This window comes from Rousettus aegyptiacus, unplaced genomic scaffold (genome assembly GCF_014176215.1).
Source record: "Rousettus aegyptiacus isolate mRouAeg1 unplaced genomic scaffold, mRouAeg1.p scaffold_m13_p_6, whole genome shotgun sequence".
NCBI classification, from domain to species: Eukaryota; Metazoa; Chordata; class Mammalia; order Chiroptera; family Pteropodidae; genus Rousettus; species Rousettus aegyptiacus.
The window spans coordinates 70,023,170-70,045,382 of record NW_023416309.1 but is presented as its reverse complement, the minus strand read 5'-3'; the positions used below and the strand labels follow the sequence as shown (position 1 = coordinate 70,045,382).

The following is a 22,213-nucleotide window of genomic DNA, read 5'->3' as shown; positions in this document are numbered from 1 at the left end:
CCCATTCAGGAGTCTTTGCTCCACAATCCCTAGGATTCATCCTCACATCTCTCCTTGAACACTTTCTGCCTCCCCAAACGTTATATTTCATTGTCAGACAACTGTGTGTTTTACAAAGTCTTTTTCACATTGAGCCAACCTTAGCCTACCTTGGCTCTCTCCAATCTATTATTCCTACCTCTGCCCCTGAGCCATACTGAACAAACATAAACTCTCTCCTGAGGAACACTTGGACATTTACAATTGGGTGCACAGCAGCCGAGTTAGTTATGAAAACCACAAAGCTTTTTGTACCTGCCATGTGGCTTTGTACATACAAATGGGAAAGTTTCTACATCAAGGGACATGAATGCCAGAATGTCTGTCTTGTACCCATGACACTTCACAGGCCCAGGCCTCAGCATGTCTCACCCCCTTGCTTCATTAACTCTGTTATAACTTAGCTCTATAGTTTCAGAACTCAGCTCTTACTCTGTGCATTAGGATGCATGAGAAAAATAGGATCAGGCAATGAGGGAAAGGGACTGAGGCAGAGATCATGTATTAGGTAGTTGGGATGTGCCACTTTTGGTATTAGGAGCTTTATTTCAAACACTTTTTAAAATCCACGCAGCATATAAATTTAGTGTTATTGGTACAAGCTCACATTTGAGGAAATTGAGGTTCACAGAAGTAATTTTCCAAAGAGTACACAATTTTAAAAGCAATGGATGTTTGTACACTCATATTCATCACAGCATTATTTACAAGAGCCAGAAGTAGAAGCTATTTAAGTGTCCACTGACAGATAAATGGATAAGCAAAATATGGTAATATATATCAATAGAATATTATTTAGCCCTAAAAAAGAATAAAATTCTGACACATGCTACAACATGGATGAATTTTGAGGACATCATGCTAAGTGAAATAAACTAGCCAGAAAAGGACAAACACTGCATAATTCCACTTAGATGAGGTACTTAGAAAGGTCAGTTTCATAGAGACAGAAAGTAGAATGGTAGTTCCAGAGGATGGGGAAGTGGGCAATGAGGATTTATTATCTGAGGGATACAGAGTTTCAGTTTTGCAGGTTAAAAAGAGTTCTAGAGAGGAATGGTGGTGAGTAGTGCAATACTGTGAATGTACTTGATACAAATGAACTTTACATTTAAAAATAGTTAAGAAGATAGATTTTATGTTGTATATATTTTACCACAATTAAAAATTAATCTGTTATTTTTTTAAAAAATAGATGGAGGCAGTATTTGACCCAAGGTGATATTCAGTTAGAAACCCAAGGTTTATCCACTCTAACACACAGCCACCAAAGTGAGGTATTGCTGCTCTGGTCATATGTCTCGAACATGTTTGTCCAGATGTCAAGGTTACCCATGGTTGTTGAACTCAAATATGCACGAAAATAGCTAAACAAAGCAAATATTGAATACCCAGATAGGTCCTTTCTTATATAGCAAAATTGATGAGAAATGACATGATAACATTTTTAACTCTATCAACAGGCACAAGTAATCTAATATTGGCCATCTTCTGAAACTTTGATTAATGTATTCTTTTCTAACTGACCAATAACTATATTTTAAAAAGAAGTTTTTGTTCTTTTTCTCATTCCTGTACCCTGAATACCAAAACAGTGCCTGATATATAGTAGGCCCTCAGTAAATATCTTTTCAATTAATTCTCTGTTATGTCCATTGACTACTTTTCCATTATATGGTTTTTTATATTTGGTATTTATTATTTGAATATAAATATTACATATAATATGTGTTTAAGGCTAGTGTAGTATCTCTTCATTGTATGAATAGAAATGTGTTTGAGTGTGTCATTTGCCTTTTAATTTTATTTGTGGGGCTTAACATACTGCACTTTATTTTATTATTATTATTTTTAATTTGGTCAGATTTGTCACCCATTTCTTCTATAAATTATGCTTAGAAAAGATTTTTTCTCCCTAAAAATTATGTAAATATTCACCTATATTTTTAGCTTTTTGTAGGTTTTTCTTTTACATTGAAATCCAATCATCTGAAAAATATTTTAGGGTACTGTCTAAGGTACAAGCCTAATTTTCATTTTTCAAGATGTTGGCTATTTTTCAATACCATTTACTAAATTCTCCATTCTTTCCCCCAATTAACTAGAGATGACATTTTACTCTACATTAAATTCTTACTAAGGAAGTCTTTATTCTTTTCTATTTTTATAATACTATATCAGCCTTTAGTGATTTAGTTTTATATTTAGGAATATTTATTGTGGTATTTCTCATCATAAAACGAATATATTATTACAGTAAAAATGGAGGGATGGTTACCAAAAAAAACACAAAGAAAAAATATTTTAACTCCTATAATTCATTATTTACAGAAAAATGTTGCTAACTTCTTGGTATATAATATCCTTTAAGACTTCTTTCTACATATTCGTAGTATTGAAGTTATATAAAATATTTAGTACTAGCTTATATGAACTCCTCTTCTTCATTTTTATTTTTAATCATCCTCATTTTTTTAGGTTAACTGTAAGATTTTGGTCAAGGCTTATAAAGTTATTGTTATTTATTGTTTGAATTGAATTACATTAAACTTATAAATCTATTTAAGGAAAAATAAAAATATTAACATGCTTATTAAACTCTATATGACATTGAAAATTTTTAAATAACCTATATTTGATAATTGATTATAAATAAATTAAGATGTATCAATGCTATCTAATACCCAGTTATATAAAAATTGTTGTAAAAGAGTATTGACATGAGGAAATGTTTACAATATATTTTATATATATAAACTAGGTTATAAAACAAATATGCTGTATAAATCAAATAATAAATAAATATATATGCAAATATAAATACATATATAAATAATATAATATAAAATAAATAGTGATAATAAAGTTGAAAATATAATATATCCAAACACATATAGTATACACCAAAATGTAGATGAGAGAGAACCAGGCAAAATGGCAGCTTCATTCATCCCTCTTGTGACCAAATCAAAGCTGAGATGGAAACATGGAGCAAACAGCAAGCAGGGTCACCTGGGGGTCTAGATGAACAGAAGCCCTACAACTAGGTAGAGAAATAAGAAATCGCCCTGCAACAGTTGAAGGTAAGAGGGGGCGAAGATGCAAGGCTGCCATATTCGAAGTAGCTGAGTGGGACAGAGGCTACAGCAGCAGCATCCAGCAGCTGCAGATGCCTTTTAAAGGGGCTAGGTCAGCAACCAGACTTTCATGGTGATGGACCTGCTTGCTCCAAGCACCAGCACCAGGTGGGCTCCTTAAGGGGCACCAGGGACTTACAGGGAACACTGAGTTTTCACAGCAAGTCCCAGAGGTGAGGCTTCTCCCCGCCCCGAGCAGAAATGCTGGTGGGATCCACTGTTTCTCTCTTGAGCCCTCCCCACTCCCAGTATGCTGACACAGGTGCCGCCATAGCTGAGACATCATCAAACTATATAACAGAGGTGATTCTGCCCAGAGGATCCCTGAAACTCTGCCTCCCCCCACTTGTGGTGCTACTCAAATCATATTCAAGTATCCAAGTGTGCCCTCAGTGAGTCCTGTGCCACTTGCTGAGAAGCACCAAGACTCACACAGGTGGCAGCCAATCTCAGTTTCTGTCATAGCCTCTTGAGGCAACTCTAATCACAGCATCTGTGGAGTGCTTGCTGAATCTTAACAGGTGGCCCTGGAGGGGCATAGGCTGGGGATAAACTTGGCCTGAAGATGACCACTCTCAAGACTATGCCACTGGACACTTACTACACAAAGCCATGCTAATAAGACTGGGAGATTCAGGAGCTTTGCTTAATACACGGAAACAGACACAAAAAGGCAGCCAAAATGGGAAGACAAAGAAGCAGAAACCATATGAGAGAAGAGAACAGAGATAAAGGAAAAATGGAGTCAAGCAATCTCACAGATGTGGAGTTCAAAACACTGGTTATAAAGATGCTCAATGAAATTAAGGGACATGTAAGAACTTTAAAAAGAGATTTTTAAAAAAAAACAATAAATAATAAATAACAATAACTATATGTAAAAATGGAAATTGCAATTATAAAAGGGAACCAATTGGAAATGAAGAATATATTATCTGAGATGAAGAGTATATTAGAGGGAATCAACTGAGTGGATAAAGAAGAAGATAAAACCACCAATATAGAGGATGGGGTAGCCAAAGACATCCAGACAGAAGAACAAGAAAAAAGTAAACAAGAATGTAATAATAATTTAAGAAGTCTGTGGGACACTATTAAATGTAAAAACATATGGGTCATAGGAGTACCTGAAGGGGAACAAGAGTTAGAAGAGCTATTCGAAGAAATAATAATGGCAAATTTCCCTAAACTGATGAAGGAAATAGAAATACAACCCCAGGAAGCTCAGGTAGTACCCAAAAAAATGAACCCAAAAAGGCCTACACCAAAACACATCGTAATTAAAATGCCAAAGTTTAAATACGAAGAATCTAAAAGCAGCAAGAGAAAAGCAATTAGTTACATACAAAGGAACACCCATAAGACTGGCAGCCAATTTTTCTAAAGAAATTTTGCAAGACAGAAGGGCTTAGCACAAAATATTCAAAGTGTTGAAAACCCAGGATATATAACCAAGAGTATTTTATCCAGCAAAGCTGTCATTTAGAGTAGAAGGTCAGATAAAGGGCTTCCCAGACAAAAATAAGCTAAAGGAATTCATCAACACCAAGCCAATATTGCAGAAATTGTTACAGGGACTGCTTTAAGAAAAAAAAAAAATATCAAAACATGAATAAATAACTGCATATCAACAAGTACCTGAAATGGAAAAGAATTAAGTTTTCCAACCAAAAGATAGGGAAGCTGAATGGATAAGAAAACAAGACCCTACACATGCTGCCTACAAGAGACTCACTTTGGATTACAAGACACACAGAGACTAAAGTAAGGAAATGAGAAAATATATTGCCTTAATGGATCTAGAAGGTATTGAGCTGAATGAAGTAAGTCAGATAGAGAAAGACAAATACTAGATGGTTTCACATACATATGGAATCTAAAGAACAAAATAGACAATAACAACCAAAAAAGAAAAAAGAAAATAGAAAGAAACTCATAGATACAGAGAACATTTTGAGGGGTACTAGAAAAGAAGAGGGTTGGGGGATGATGAAACAGGGCAAAGGGATTAAGAAGTACAAATAGATACAAAATAGTCATGGAGATATAAAGTGTAGCATAAGGAAAAAAGTCAACAATGTTGTAAAAAATATGTAAGGAGGAAGAAAGCCACTTGCTTTAGTGGGGAGACCAATTTGTGAATTATATAGATCTCTAATCACTATGCAATACAACTAAAACTAATATTGTATGCCAACTATAATTGGAAAAAAACTCATTGGATTGTAAATATAAATATGAGCAACTAATTGTCTATTTTACTTCAATAAAGCTGGGGAAAATCATTTAAAAAGTAAATGAGAGATGGAAAGGTTACAGTTAATTTTTGTATTTTTTAAATATTTTATAATTTTCCCTATTTCTAAAACTATATACAATCAATTAAATATAATTTTAAATAGAGAAAAATGTGGCCACTGAAATCATCTCATATAGCTGTGCCTCCAAGCTTATCACTGTGTTTCAGAGGCCACAGTTTTCTTGTTAAATTTCCTCTGACTCTATACCTTGCCACAGGCTCTTACTGACTGACTTTCTCCCCAGATACCTTCAAATCATAGAGCATGCCCTGGAAGCTGGAGATGTGGTGATGATTGAAAATTTAGAAGAGTCCATTGATCCTGTTCTGGGACCCCTGCTTGGAAGAGAAGTCATTAAAAAAGGACGGTAAGATTCAGCTATGTTGCCCATCCTTTGTGAAGAGCTGGTTCACAGCCTCAGGTAGAACTGTGGACAGCTCTGCTCTTCTGAGAACATCCTCTCCTCAACTCATGTCAAGCAGCTCCCCATAGCATGCACACCTTTCTTTCTTCCAGAAGATGAATGATTTATCTGCTTTCGTCAATTAGAGAAAGTTTCCTGGCATACTTCTGCTTCCATCAATCACTGTTCTCCTTGACTTCCTTCTAAATGCCATACTGCACTATTTTGAAAGAGTTTTAGAAGTGGCCAAAAAGTGCGCTGACATTTATGTTTGAGCATTTTATCCAAACCCGACTTCTTAGTTCTGAGACTCCTTTCTTTGTCAATCTGATAAGCCCCTATTGCTTTGGGTACTGGTAGCTGATCAGTATATGGCAGAAGGAGGAGGAAAAGGGAGGAAGGGTTGCTGCACTCAGGAGCTTCACCCACTTCCCAGGCCATAAGTTGCCTTTTCATGTCCTTAGGATGTGCTCATTTACCTAATTATCCATTTTTACCCATAGAAGTCATTCTCCATCATCCATGAACAAAGTAAGCCTTATTGCCAGACTATACAGCCCCTTCCTGCAAATACTTTACTGCCATCTGGTGGAAATGTTTCATAATATGTGAATGACTCTCCCTGCAGTTGTACATACAAACCCAAACATGGTGGCCATGGGAAAAAGTCTATCACCCTCTTCTTCTATTAGGGCCAACAAGGATCCTAGGGCTTATTCTAAACAGCTTAGGAGGAATCTTCTGAATATGGTAATATTTTGTACTATGATCTTGCAAAAAAATCAACAATTTTGTCCCTGACTGAATCTCTTGGGAAGGTACCGCACCTTCACATGAGCCTTTATGTTCCAGGTTCATTAAAATTGGAGAAAAAGAGTGTGAATATAATCCAAAGTTCCGGCTTATCCTTCACACCAAGCTGGCTAATCCTCACTATCAGCCTGAGCTGCAGGCTCAGGCCACTCTGATCAACTTCACTGTGACCAGGGATGGCCTGGAAGACCAGCTGTTGGCCGCTGTGGTCAGCATGGAGAGGCCAGACCTCGAGCAGCTGAAGGTACATCCAGAATCTACCAAGAAATGCTTTGCCAATAGACCTTGCCATGCTCCCCACTCTGGGAGAGGAATGGGGGCTATTTTACCTTGAGCTGAGTAGCAGGAGCTCTGCTAGACTTTGGAGGAGTGCCAACACCATCTAGCCACCTGGAATACCAAGTTGGGAAAACAGAAGATAGAGTGAGCTACAGAATAGAGAAGCAGAGAACAGCTTGAATAACAGACACTCTAATGGCCAAGAACAGGACCTGGCACAGGGCAATGAACATGCTTGGGCCAATCCATAAGGGCCTTTTGTCACACATGTTCACATGCCTATGTCAGAACTAAGTGGGGTTCAGTTTTGAACGGACATTACAAACAGGTTCAACTACTCTATGATAGTGTCTTAGCTCAGACTGCTATAACAAAATACCATAGACTGGGTGGCTTAAAGAACGGAAATTTATTTTCTCACACCTCTGAAAGCTGGAAGTCCAAGATATGGGGCCAGCATGTTTGGTTTCCAGTGAGACCTCCTTCCTGGCTTGAGGATGGCTACCATGTCACTGTGTGCTCATAGACTTCTTTGTGCATACAGAGAGCGCAAGCTCTCTAGTGTCTCTGTTTATAAGGACACTAATCCTATCAGACCAGAGCCCCACCCTATTGACCTCATTTAACCTAATACTTCCTTAAACGCCCATCACCATAGTCACATGAGGGATTGGGGTTTGAACATAAAAACTAGGGGGGAGGGGGGACACACAATTCAGTCCATAGCAAATAGTATCCCCTTTTTACTTTCTTTAGACCTGATTAGATTATAAAATACAAGTCCAAAATTACAGGTCATGTGAGATTGACTTCACATGACTTCAGGGCTCCCTGAACCTCTGCTTTCTGCAAGCTTTCCTTTATTAAACAGATACCTATGGAGCACCAATTCTATAACAGACAAGATTACCAATGCTGAGGATTAGCAGGTAATAAGGAAAACTATGTCCCTACTCTCATGGGTTTACAGCCTAGTGGAAGAATACAGAAAGTAAAAATGTAAGAAAACAAGCAATGTCATTTTAGATAGTAATAAGAATGTTAAAGAAAATGAAGCAGGGTGATATTAGAGAGACAGAGGCTAATTTAAACAGGGGCAGTCAGAAAAAGATTCTATGAGGAGGCAGCATTTTAGCTAATTCATAAATAATTTGGAAACCTCTGGCACAGAGCATTTCCATCAGAGAACAGCAAATCTGATTGTAAGGCAGGATTGAAGAATGTGTTTTTAAGAAACAGGATGACTGGGGTCTGTGGCTTTAGCCTCCAACAGGAAGATTGTCCTTTTGTGGAACAAAGCAATAATCTCAGGCCATACGAGGGCAGAGAAACTACAGCTGCCTGAAGTTATGGCCCCCTGCCCCATAAAGAGAGTGTCCAGTGCCTTAAGATATGGGATTTAACAATCAGAAAGGGAAGATGAGGTGGTATCTGCTTGAACACCAGCACCCCACTCTAACTTTGTAGAGTAGTCCTGCAATGATCTTGTCTAAACTGTGTAAGACACTTTCTGTTGATTAAAGAAAAAAAACAAACGAATTCATAGGAGAGGTATTCATCTGGGGGCCATAAAGTAATACACAGAGGACCCTCTAGAGAACTAAAACTTGACCCTACCCTCTAACTAGTCACAAAAATAGGCCCCATTTAGTGAACAGACTGTGCATCAGCATTGTGCAAAGCATTGCACACCACTTCTAGAAGTAGGGACTGAGATTAACACAGCTGAGGTTACTGAAGTGTAAAGAGGGTAACCTCACCTAGGGTCACATGACTAGTAATGATGCAGTTGGAATTCAACTCATATGCTCGTCTTGTCTGCTCATGGCTTCAGGCACTCTGCTATTTTGCCTGCAGTTTACTATGTAGGGGAAAGGACTCTGACGCAATAAGTATTTATTTATTCAGAACTATCCCAAAAGTGGGATGCTCTGGGCTTCTAAACATGACTCCTCTTTCTTGATATTTGCAGTCAGACCTCACAAAGCAGCAGAATGGATTCAAAATCACCCTCAAAACTCTAGAAGACAACCTGCTTTCTCGCCTATCCTCAGCATCTGGAAACTTCCTGGGAGAAACGGCCTTAGTGGAAAACCTTGAGATCACCAAACAGACTGCTGCAGAAGTTGAAGAAAAGGTATAACTACTCTGGCAGCCTAGACTGGGAGACAAAGGCCCTCCTCCCACTCCCTGAGTCCGACTTTTAGAAAGAAAGAAGTTAGAGTAACATTAACAGATGACTTTGCCATCTTCCCAAGTTTCTTCTAGAAAATCAACCTACGTAGGATTCCTGAAATGACTATCTCACTTCCTGCATTATGAAGTTTCCACCTCCTGGCAAATGCTTTTGATAAGTCAATTTTACAAACATTTGATGAACACTTAAATCCTTACAAGGCCTTGTATTCTGTATAGGAAATGGTAGCACAAGCTTAATTCCTCAGTCAGTTTGTGGAGTTGCCCTGAAGCTAAGGGATCATGCTGTTGTAAGAGCTGGCTGAATCAGGCATGGCTGTACCCTGAACAAACCTCGGCCTGCAAAAACCTCACAAGTCTGATTTTAATGAGAGAGCAGTGACTTCTTAGGAAATTCAGATCTCACAAACAGTATTACCCTGTAAAACAACCTAGTATATTGCTTGCTTGCTTTGTTTTATAACATTTGGAAGGCTTTTATTTTCTCTTGTAGGGAAGGAAGACATGACTTGTTGGGGCCAAACCCTTTGCCCTTTCCCAGCTGGCTGTTGAAACTACACAGGTTCTTTCTCATTTTCAGCCCTGCTCTTGCATCAGAAGAGTAACTAAGATACTGGTTCTAAGTAGGATAAGTGTGTCTGTAACAGTGTCCAGGAACAATAAACCTTTGAGGGAATACACTTATTGTCAGATTATTGGGATTTCTCCAAATATACAAGACTCCATTCTGGGTAGGGACAAGGTCAGAAAAAAGAAATGCAATGATGGGCAGAACAGATAAACCAGGTCATACCCACTCTGGGAAAACAAACAACTGAGGTTGGAGTGAGATACTAAAAGGAAGAAGATCCAGCCTTCCTCTGTCTCTATGGCTGTTGTGTGACCACCAGGTTTTACTACTGGTTCTCTGTGGCCTCTATATCTCTAGATAGAAGTTTGTAAAATAATTATAGTAGAAATTTCACTGCTTCAGGCAGAAGAGATGGGGGACAGAAATCAACGTACATAAAAGGAGTAGGTCAGAGATGGAGTTAACCATGTTGATCCTTCTTCCTGCATATTCATTCCTTCTTTTTTTATCCTTCTCTTTAAAATCAATGAACATTTATTGCTTGCCTGCTGTATGCCAAGTGTTTCACAAAACCTTTTTTCTATTGCTGTTTCTTTTCTTTCTGTCTTCTTTGTTTTTCTCACTCATTTATTCAATGGATACTTACTTGGACGCTGCTGTATTCCAAAATCCATGACAAAAGTTGGGGATACAACAACTGGCCAGAATTTCATGCATCCAAGATCTTGTCTTCTGAAGGATAAAGACAAGTAAACAGGCTGTGGTAGAGGAAGCACAGGAAGCCATGAACACATAGAGGAAAAACACTCAACCATGTTGGGTGAGAGGGAGAGAGATGTTTTTCTTTGGTGTAATTGGAACATCTAGAGATTATAGGAGATGGAAGTAGTCATTGGCGATGAGGCACCAAAGGTAAGCTGTGTTTCTATTGCAAAGGACTTTGTAGACCATGCTAAGAAGTTTGGGTTTTAGATGGGAGTTGGGAATCATGAAAAAGAGTTGTGTGGGTTTTTTTTTCTTTTTAGACAAGAGAGTGACATAATCAGATCTGTGCTTTAGAAAGATCACTTCAGCTATGATAAGGAGGAGAGCTTTGGAATGCAGGAGGCAGAGAAAGTAGTAGGGTGTACAGAAATTCAGATTAAAGGTGATGGCATCTTGAATTAAAGTTGGCAGCGGTGGTGCAAAGAAGTGGGGAGATTCAAGAGCTATGTACAAATTCAAGGAAGTTGAACTGAAAAACATCTTAATTGATTGGAGATGATTATACATGGATAAAAGTATAGTCAAGGAAATGTCTCAGGTTCCAGGCACAAACATCTAGAAAGGTTGTAGTGCTATAACTGAAATAAAAGAGCAGAAGTAGATTGGGGATGAGAAGAAATGATTATTTGAGTTTGTGTTGTGATGAGTTTAAAATGCCCTTGGGCCATTCATATGGGAATGTCCCATGGGTTTTTGGATATATGATCTTGAGCTGGTGATAGAGTTTTGAGAGTCATCAACAAGTAGTTGATCACTGAAATTTTAAGAGTAAATGAAGTCACCTAGGGCATATGTGTATAATAATACTAGGAGTAGAGCATTGATGGATACTAATACTTTAAAAGAAGTAATAAAGTGAAGAATGGAACAGAGCAGAGAGATGGAAGGAAAAGCAGTTAAATAAGATATTGTGAAAAAAAAAAAAAGAACATTTGAAGAGGAAGGAATGTCAACAGTGTCGAATGATGCTGAAAACTCAAATAAGATATGGCTGAGATGTGCCCACTGAATTTTGCAAAAAGGAGTTATCAAAGAACTCAAAGAGAACAGTTTCAATGAAGTAATAGAAGCAAAAGCTTGCATTACAAAACTTCATTAAAATGAGAATCGATGAGAGTTGAGAAAGGAAAATGAGTATAGACAGCTCTTTAAAGAAACCAATCTATAAAATGGTAAAGATTAAAAGGATTGTAACTCAAGGAATACCCAGGGTCCTTGTAGACGTTCTGCCCTGAGATGGGAAAGACTGAGCATGCTACGATTTTAGCTAGGGGTGGGAAGATGCATGGATTGCAAAGAAAAAGGAGCAGTTGTGAAGAAGGGTAGAATTTAGAGGAATGAGAAGGCATGATTAATATAGTGAGGTATGTAAGAAAGTCAGGAAAAATATAATTCAGGTCAAAAAAGAAGAGCTTATCTTTATTTTTCATTTAAATATAGTTGGTATACAATATTATATTAGTTATATTAGTTTTGGTATACAATATAGTATATCGACATTTTTATACCTTACAATGTGGTCACCCCACTAATTCTAGTAATCATCTGTTACCATGCAAGACTTATCTTTAGCAAGATAGAGCATTTCAATATGATAGGGCTTAGGGGTCAAAAATAAGTCTAGGAATAGTTCATGGGTCCATGTGGACAAGTAGAGTAGGGGACTAGAAAATTAAGAAAATGGAAGCCAGAAATTAAGATAATCCCTCCCTTATGGTCACTATATTCTGTGAAAGCATGAGTCAAGTTTATCTGCTGAGAGTGAGAGAATGATGGGAAGTAGAGACTTGGACAGAAGAGTGAAGGTTTACAATAGTTGTTGCAGGAAATGGAAATAAAAATTGACTAGAGACACACAGATTAATAAATAGCATTAAGGACCCAAGTGCGCTTGAAGAGAATGAATCTGTGATAACACCAGTCTGAATAACTGTTATTTTTGTTCATTTCTACTCCCTTCTGAGAATCTTTGTCTTTTAACTACTGAATGTAACTAGTTTACATTTATTAACAATACTGATATAGTTAAATTTATTTCTACTATCTTAATTTGTGTTTTCTATTAATCATGTCTTTGTTCTGTCTCAATTTTTCTTTATCTTTCTTTTATTTTTTGCTTATTTTATCCACTCTGTTTTATTGATTAAACTTAATTGTTTTGTTCATATGTAAAAATATATTTCATTTTGCATTTATATGTGACTTAACAATAGATATTAAGCAATATATCTAGCCTCTTTCAAAACAATGTAAGGATTTTAGAACACTTGGATCATCTTCTCCCATCTCCTGTTCTGTTTTATAAAATTGTATCAACCTTGCTTTTACCAAGTACTTCCAAACTGGTTGTGATTTTTTTTTATAGTTTTTGGTGTTTAGATTAGCCATGTATTTAAGAAATTCTTGCATTTTCTTTCTTTTGGTTCAATTTTTTATAATTGAAGTAAATAATTATTTCATCAGGGGCCTGTGGAGAGTAAGCTTTCTTTGGCCTTCACTGCTTCTTCAAAGAAAGAGCTCTGATCGTTCATCACTTTTGGAAAAATCTTAACTATCGTAGCTTCAGATACTGCCTCTCACTCATTCTCTATTCTCTACTTATTTCTGTTAGATGTATTTTGAATCTTTTCATTATATCTGCCAAGTCTGCTAAGTCTCATTACCAATTCTACATATTTTCCATCTTTATTTCTCTTTGAGCTGCTTTTGTAACAATTTCCTCAGATCTATCTTCTAGTTTGCTTATTGTCTTTTTCAACTTTATAATTTATCCTGTGCACAGAGTTTTTCATTTAAATAAATGTATTTTTATTTTTTAAACTTCTAATTAGTCTTTTTCAGATCATGTCTGTTGTTTTTTATAATGTCCTGACTATTTTACCTCTGTTGCTTTTAAGTATTATTAGTTACTAGTAAGTTTTAGATTGTTCAATCATCTTCAGCTCTTGAAATACTAATCTTTCTGGAAATTTTGTGCGTGTGGCCGGTAGGTGGTCTTCTAATCATCCACTTTAGTAACACTTCCTCCTGAAATTTTGTCTATTGCAAACTCATCTTTAACATGGATTGTTGTTTTTATTTTCCTGTGAGACTCTTGGGAACTATATTAGTTTCACTCTACTCTGGAGTATAAAGCGGGTCATTCTGAGGTTTGTATTTAGTCGTATGTTCTTACAGAATTCCTATTTCTAATATTTAATTCTCTTTTGTTATTTTTACCTCTGATAAGCAATTTGCTAAAACTAGAACACTTCATTGAAAGATATTTTCTTCGTGAATTAGCATATTAACTTTTTTATAAAAATTAAGAAATCAGAAAATTAGATTATGCTTCTTTGTTTCAGTAACAGTTAGCATGTATTATCATTTTATATTAGTTTCATGTATACAGCATAGTAGTTAGACATTTATATAATTAAAGAAGCGATCCCCCAATAAGTCTAGTACTTGCCTGGCACCATACATAGTTATTACAATATTATTGACAATATTCTCTTACATGTGGAACCTAAAGAACAAAATAAATGCACAGATAAAACATTATCCTTCTTTTACTGGATTTATACCACCTGGAATTCTGGTTTATTTTAGAGTAATGCATATATTTTCGTATTTCCATAAAATCTTTTTCTTAGAAATGGAGGCTTGCATGGCTCACAATTCCCAACTGGAAGAGGTGACACTCTCACCCTTGTAAAAGCCAAGAAGTATATCATCTTCCTTCTCACTCAAGCTCCATTAAGGAATACCATGGTAGTTTTCTAATCTTCTTGCCACTATCCCCATCCTAATATATCCCCCACCCCATACACACACACAGACACATATGTACTTATACCAAGAGGCCATGGTGATTCTCAGGAAGCCCTGGTTGGTTGAAACAATGGACCACTATTTATTTATCTAACAGGTCCAGGAGGCCAAGGTGACTGAAGTGAAAATCAATGAGGCCCGAGAGCACTATCGACCAGCAGCTGCCCGAGCCTCTCTGCTCTACTTCATCATGAATGACCTCAGCAAGATCCACCCCATGTACCAGTTTTCTCTCAAGGTAACTTACGCCTGGAGTTTTTTTATATAATCATAATAAAGCCATATAATATAGCCAATGCAACTCTCCATGAGAGTTTTTCTATGTCCTTTCATTAACTTCGACACATCTTTAAGATCAAATCTAGGAGAGCAGCTGAAATGCCTTCAGACTTATATTACATTCCTCATCCATTTAATTGGGTCCTCATGATTCATTGGTTATTTGGCTAGAACAGAAAAAGATGCCACACACCAAGTCACAGCCTCACCCATTCAGTAAGCAAATATGATATGACAGGTACTATGTTTACTTAATGTGTGGAAGAGGATACCAAGAAATATTAGAAGTAATCCCTGCCCTCAAAACCTCAATCAAATATGTGTCATTTGTATTGGTTAAACCAAAACAGGCAATTAATAGAGCAATTTTAAATTACTTATTACATTAATATCCAAAGCTACTGTTTTATGGTTGTTGAAATATTTCTAAAACCAAAGATGTTAGCAAATTGTAAGTGCTGACTAAACTTATCTTACTCAGGAAAATTAAAGACTTATAAATTTTAAGCACATCTCTGAAAGTTTTTCTCCCATAGGGCATTCTCCAAAAGATCACAATTAAAGAGGCATTAGGGGGTGGTGGAGCATTTCTAAACAATTTATTTGGTTTGACCTGACAAACACAGAGGACACACACACACACACACACACACACACACACACACACACACACACACAAACACACAGAGGAGCGGCAGAGATACACAGACACACAGACACAGAGATGCTCAGAGCATGCACCTCATTCTGTGAAGCTCTACTGCCATGTGGAGGCCAGGGTGCGGGGATGAAGGTATACCTTTAGTACCTGGGCTCATTTAATTGAAAATGGCATTTCAGCGTTTCCCAATCTCTTTCCCTCAACTAGGAGTCTCTGCAGATTAACTGAACTGTGTTTACAATATTTTATATTTTTAAAATAAATCCAATGTATGGCCTTATATTCAGGTCAAAGCAGCATATGAAAAAATTGTAAAATATTTAAAAATTGTATAAAAATTAACATAAACTTAGTAACTACAAAATCACCCCTCCCCAGTTCCAAGCGTAGTTGAAATCTACCTCAATGATTCTTCTTGGAAAAAAAAAAATTAGAGGAAGCCCATGAAAATAAGTGTTCAAAGAAATGTTATACATTGTTTTTCAGCAACAGCACCATGATATAGGATTGTTTTGTCACTAGAAGCTCTATTTATCAGTGGGGGGGGGGGGAGGGCAGGGGGGACATTTGGGGTCTCTTTATTGTTATTAAGAATCACCAAAGACTTATTGGCCAGTTTGATCATTGAAAGCATGTTTAAATGCTTAATGATAAGGAACTGAAGTATCTTCAAAAATGTCAGAACAGTAGTAACTTAGAAGCTTAGAAGCTGTGATTTGAAGAAAGACTAGCCACCAGAGTTTTCCTGGTCTTGGATTTTGTCTGTGTTTGGATTTTACAGTTTCTGCTCCTGGTAGAGAAAAGAGAGACATTCTCAGAGTATGAAAACCACAGATAGGCCAATATGGCACAGCCTTACATCCCAGTTTTCCAAAGTGCTTTGAGAAGGAATAGATTAAAATGTGTGTATTTGCTTATAAACATGCAAAACCTCTTCAAAAGCTAGATTTAGTATGAACTTGGAAGTTCGTAACATGGTTAAGATGGAAATTACATAATTATAAAGTAATTTTTCTTCAAAGCTCAGCCAATGGCTAGGGGAGGGTTAATGAGACTCACTTGCAGGATGCCGGGGTGTCCTGAGGGAAAAGACACCTCACACTGGGGATTCCTGCAGACTGATGGAAGGCTCAGCTCCCTCTGTTATATCCACGTGCGAGGGAGGGCACAGCTAGAGGTATAATATTTTTCAATGAGACTGGAAAGGGAAGAATCAAATAGGCAGAAGCAAATGGAATACAGAACATTGGAGGCCCAAGGGCCTACTGACCCATTTTCCTAGTTTCAAAAGTCTTTTAAGATACTTTCATTGGTTACTAAGATTTTTAAATAAGGAGATTTCATGCAAATCCCCATTTTTGGCTTCTCATGAAAGTCTGGAAGCTTTGGCAGCACTTGAATTCACATTCCACATAGCATAGGTTCACTGAAGCTAAGAGAAGGCTGCTCCCTAGACAGGCATGTACAGCACCTCCATGTTGCCACAGTCCCTACCCTCGCCTTATTTGGTCTTATACAAATGGTCCATGAAGACATTTGAGTCTGAGAACCTGTGTCCAGGGCAGCCCTCACACTTTGCCTAAACTTTTTAGGGCATTAGCGGGACTCAGCCATTTATTTCACAAATCTTTTCAGTGCCTATTACATGTAAAGAGCTGGCTGGAATCTGGGAAAGATAAGAAAGTTAATAAGGCCTGGCCGCACTTTAGTATGCTAACAATCTGGTATAAATGAAAAGATTAAAAAATATAATAATAAAATACAACCTTAATAGATAAGGACCCTAAAAGATTAATAAGGGTAGTTAGAGACAAAATAAGATCTTGTGGGCAAGAGAGACCTGCTGGAGGAAGCCACAAAAGTCTAGATTGGGTCCAGCATCACAGCTGTTCGAATACAGAAATAAGAGGAAGAGGAGGGTTTCTTTTTAGGATGAAAAGGAAAGAGAACCAAAATTAGTCTAGTGTAAAGAAAATGCTAAATGTACCTAGGTTTTTAAAATTCCTTTAGATCTTTTCCTGAATTATGAATCAGCTTGTTTAAATTTAGTAACTAGAGATTCTTACTTATCACTGTCATTCTGATGGAGTTTTAGAGAAAAGCCATAGTAACCACCTGGGGAAAATTATCCACTCAGTCTCTATGGACTTGTTCTGCAAGTAGAAGCTTCCCAAATTGTTCTGTGTGGTGCTGGGGAACATTATCAGCTTCCAACAAGCCTACCAGGTGAGGGTAACATTGTAATGGATTGGTGTGAAGGTAGTCAGAAGATTTTGCTAGGATCATCAAAACAGAATGAAAATCTGCAAGGGCTTACATTAACAAGAAACACCATGGAAGTATGAAACAGAGGAACTCACCTTTTTTCTTGATCTTGCAAATGAGGAACTATGGAGCTACAATTTTATATGGTTTCCACTGAGTTTCAAATGCCTGGTGTTAGAAAGCTCTAAGATTTTTTTCCTTCTTGAAGCCACAAAAGGAAAATAGAAGAAAGGAAATCTGCAGAGCCAAAAATGGAAAAGGCCCAGTTATATCTTGATATTTTTAATGATTCATTCTATTCATATCATATTCAAATTGCACCATTCCTAATATATATATATATTTTAAAAAGTCTATATCTAAGTTTAAAACAATGGAAAATTGATTTATATGATTTTTTTATTTCATATAATGTCTATAATGTATAGTTCAGAAGATATAAAAGCAGACCATGCTCCCACCATTGCAGAAAGGGTTCATGAGAAAAAAGAACTCATAAGAGAACTCGTCAAGTGACTGCAGAATAACAGGAAAACAGAGAAAACATCAGGTTCTGATCATTACCAAATGAAAAGTAACTAAAAATATTCTGAATGCCTATTATGTACAAAGGTCTCTTTTAGACAACAAAGTTGTACAAAACATTGGCTCTACCATCAAGAATTTTATAATCTAATGGGTAGAATTACTAATCCCAGCTGGTTATTGTTGATTGTGTTTACTTTTTATTCAGCTAGTTACACAACAAAACTTAATTGATTTAATTTAATTGTTTTAGATTTAATTGTTTTGTCCACCAGACATTTATTTTTCACCATACGCTCTTCTCTGCATGCCTCATAGCTTTGCCCTCTTTGTGACAACATAGTAATCCATACAAGCAAACTAAGAAAAGAGCTCAGTAAACTAAGACAAGAGTTATCTTGTTGCCACTGTCTATTCTTGGCAGGGTATACTGGGAAAACATTTCGGTGACAGTCAAATTATAATATCCTTTACAGGTAAGACTACTAGCTATGTACAAAGAGAGGTGTGTAAATTTCAAATGTCCTACCTCCTATCCCCTAGGCCTTCAGCATAGTCTTCCAGAAGGCTGTGGAGAAGTCTGCTCCCAGTGAGAGCCTCAAGGAGCGAGTAGCCAATCTAATAGACAGCATCACCTTCTCTGTGTATCAGTATACCACCCGTGGGCTCTTCGAGTGTGATAAGCTGACCTACCTTGCCCAGCTCACCTTTCAGGTAAAAGTAGATTTAAGAAGTTTCCAGAAAACAGGTCATTTTCTAGTGCCCAATCAGCAAATGTTAAAAAGAAAAAAAAAAAAATCAACTTCCTTCTTTTAGCATTATTTCCCATAGCATGTGAAGACCATTGAGTTTGGAGCAGAGGCTTCAAACAAGAAGGTCATATTGAATGCATACATGCTGCCCCATCATTGTCTCACTTACGGCAGCCATGCTTAATTAATCATTGTATATTTTCTTGCTGATCTTGGGTGATCTAAGATTCTCTTCAATAGAGTGCCCCCAGTAGCCACTACCAGCCAATCTAAACTGGCACTGACAATGAAACTCTTTGGCCCTACCAATAGCTAGATACGATTTGAGATGCAGTAAGACCCTTTTTAGAGTATCCCTCATTATTTATTTACCTTCAGGGTTGTAAGTTTAATGTCCCAACCATTCCCTAGAATAAGAAATTGGAAATGATTTTCTATAGCCATAGCAGTCTTGGCTTTAAAAAATTCCTTTTGAAGTCCAGTTCTTAAGGGTTTGGGAGCACCCAGGACTTCTAGTGTTAATAAGAAACATGTGTCTTCTATTTCTTCTCAACATCAAAAAAGAAAGAAAAGAAATGAAAGAAAGAAAGAAAGAAAGAAAGAGAGAGAGAGAGAGAGAGAGAGAGAGAGAGAGAGAGAGAGAAAGAAAGAAAGAAAGAAAGAAAGAAAGAAAGAAAGAAAGAAAGAAAGAAAGAAAGAAAGAAAGAAAGAAAAATGAAAATTTATTCCTTGCATTTATCTCTCTAATCATTTAGCATTTGGAATATTTTTCCCTACATAAGTTAGGAGCACAGACCAGATTATCTTGAATGACTCTTCCAATTCTAAAAGTCAGATATTCTATGATCACTTCTATGCTGACTCTGCATGTTCCAATGACTGAATTTATGAGGGAGTCTTAGTGTGACTTATCCTTCTCATCCTCTGTAGTCCCCACTCCAGCACAGATGACAGCTTGGCCATCACAAAAAGAATTCAAGCCCCAATGTACACTAATTTCCTTACTACCACCCATTTCCCTCAGACCCCAAGGAGCTTCCTCCCCTAGCTTAATAAATATTTCAACCCTATTTTACCCCATCTGCTATTTCAAGCCTGTTATATCCTTAGAGACTTTTTCTGAAATTGACCAAATTATTTTTTTTTAGTGAACATTTCCATCTGTAACTTCTCAGCAGAGAACACCATTTGTAGATGGAGGACAATTTCCCAAGTTCTCCTCAGCATGAATTATTAGCTTAAACAAGCCACACCTCACTAATTTCCCCTGCTCACACCTCACTAATTTCCTCAAAGCCTCTGCACTTTCCCTAGAAAGCCTCCCCTTCCTGTCTAAATATTCCTCTCTCTTAGTTTCTCCAAGACCCAGTTCAAAACCACTTATAGAAAGTTTAGTCAAATTAATACCCCACCCCTATTTATTGGCCACTCCTCTATTCTGGAAACCCTTTAGTATTATTGATTCATATATGCAATTCTATTTTGCATATATTCACATGTTACTTTGACACTCTCCTCAAATCATATCATTTGTATGTGTCGTCTTCTCAATTAGATTGCAGGAATATATTCCATGGCATTTATGATTGATACATAAATGCTTCCTTGCCAAGATTTATAGCCATTCACTATATGCATTTATGCCATGCTGATGTTTAGGGTGAAAAGAGATGCACACAGTGATTTGCATGGGTATGCACTTTCTTCCTCTCCACCATCTTTCAACAATCAAAACTGATGGGCAAGCTCTAGCATTAGAATTAGCAATAATTATACTGAACGATGACTCTGAAGATCTCCAGAACCCTGTAACTACAACTAGCTAAAGAAACACAGTGTCATTCTGCCACATTGCAGATTATCTTCATGAACCAGGAAGTCAATGCAGCAGAACTGAATTTCCTGCTTCGATCTCCAGTGCAAGCAGGCGTCACCAGTCCAGTGGAGTTCCTCTCCCATCAGGCCTGGGGTGGCATCAAGGTCAGTACCAGCCCCTAGAAAACAGTTAAGTACTCATCTCCTAACATTTGTTGTCCCCAAGAAATCAGGAGCACTCTCTTTTGGGGGTCATTGTGGAACTGTTTTAACATAGGTGCATCTGTTTACCTGCGTGCCCACAGCAGAGCTTACCCTTCCCGGCTTGCTGGGAAGGCTTTGCAGAGAATAAGCAGGTGCCTGCTGGTATGAGGGCTCTGCCTCCAGGATGTGAGGAAACAGTAAGATCCTGTGAGCTTCTCTGACTCAGCTGAGCTGCCTGTCATCTGCCAGTGCTTAGGACTGAAATATGGACTCCTGTGAGGCCCCAGAGCAGGTGTGTAGAGATGCTATTATACAATTTCATGAAATGGACAGAAACCAGGCTCTGTTTAGGCATTTTCACACGAATCCTAATTCAGCCTCAAAGCAGAGGATGGATTCCAGCCTGAGATAACCAGTGGTTGATAACAGCTCACATTTATTGGGCACCTTAGAAATACATTAGCTTATTTTATTCTCATGTTCACCTGGACAATAGGTATTATTTTTTCCCATTTAACATATGAATAAAATGAGGTCCCACATCTTATAAGTAGCAAATCCAGGACTCAAATTCCAGTCTGCTGGCAAAGCCCATTTTCTTTCCATGTTATTCAGCTTAGTTTGGTTGGGATTCTATGAGCATTGAAAGGATCACAAACTGTGAGCTCCTTTCAACAGTGACTGTGCCTGCCTTTGCAGGGCCTGACATGATGCCAGGCAGTGAAGGCTGACTGAGTGAACACCAGCTCCAGAGAGTCCAGGCCAATTATCCATGTGGGCAGCTGTCCAGCCCCCAATTGGATGAGCATCCACAGCAGAAGCTGGTGCCCTGTGAGGACTAGCACCTGTGCAAAATGAATCCTGTTTATGACCTTCTATGTTTGTTACATTTTATACAAGTTTCATAGCACAAAGAAGTGCGAGTCTGAAGTAATATGATTGACTCTCTTTATATATTTTACTAAAAATTTGAGGTAATGTGGATTCACATGCAATGATAAGAAATAATAGAGATATCCCATGTACTCCATTTCCCCAATGGAAACATCTGGCATTCCTATAGTATGTATCACATCCAGGAAGTCGACACTGATTCATTAACCTTGTTCAGATTTCAGCAGGTTTTTATGCAGTCGTGTGTGTGCGGTTATATCACGTGTAAAGATTCATGTAATCACTTCCACAGTCAAGATACAGATGTTCCGTCACTACAGGGATGAATCCCTTTTACAACCACAACAACCTCCCCCCGCCTCAATTCCTAATGCCTGGCACCACTAATTTGTTCTCTGTTTCCATAATTTTGTCATCTCAAGAATGTTATATAAATGGAATCATGTAGTATGTAACCTTTTTGGATGAGCTTGTTTACTCAGCATAATTCTCTTGAGATCTA

At 37.5% G+C, this 22,213-nt stretch overlaps 1 protein-coding gene across 8 annotated transcripts in view; it reads left to right on the top strand.

Annotated features, from left to right (window-relative positions):
• Nucleotides 1-22,213, top strand: part of LOC107517402 (protein shisa-6) — a 597,831-nt gene that overhangs the window by 526,401 nt on the left and 49,217 nt on the right. For all 8 annotated transcript variants that reach the window (XM_036223917.1, XM_016158078.2, XM_016158077.2 and 5 more), the window contains 6 exons: nucleotides 5,721-5,843; nucleotides 6,732-6,936; nucleotides 8,944-9,108; nucleotides 14,414-14,554; nucleotides 18,590-18,760; nucleotides 20,656-20,778. In XM_036223917.1, the coding sequence (XP_036079810.1) occupies nucleotides 5,721-5,843; nucleotides 6,732-6,936; nucleotides 8,944-9,108; nucleotides 14,414-14,554; nucleotides 18,590-18,760; nucleotides 20,656-20,778 (928 nt within the window). The remainder of the gene's footprint in view (nucleotides 1-5,720; nucleotides 5,844-6,731; nucleotides 6,937-8,943; nucleotides 9,109-14,413; nucleotides 14,555-18,589; nucleotides 18,761-20,655; nucleotides 20,779-22,213) is intronic.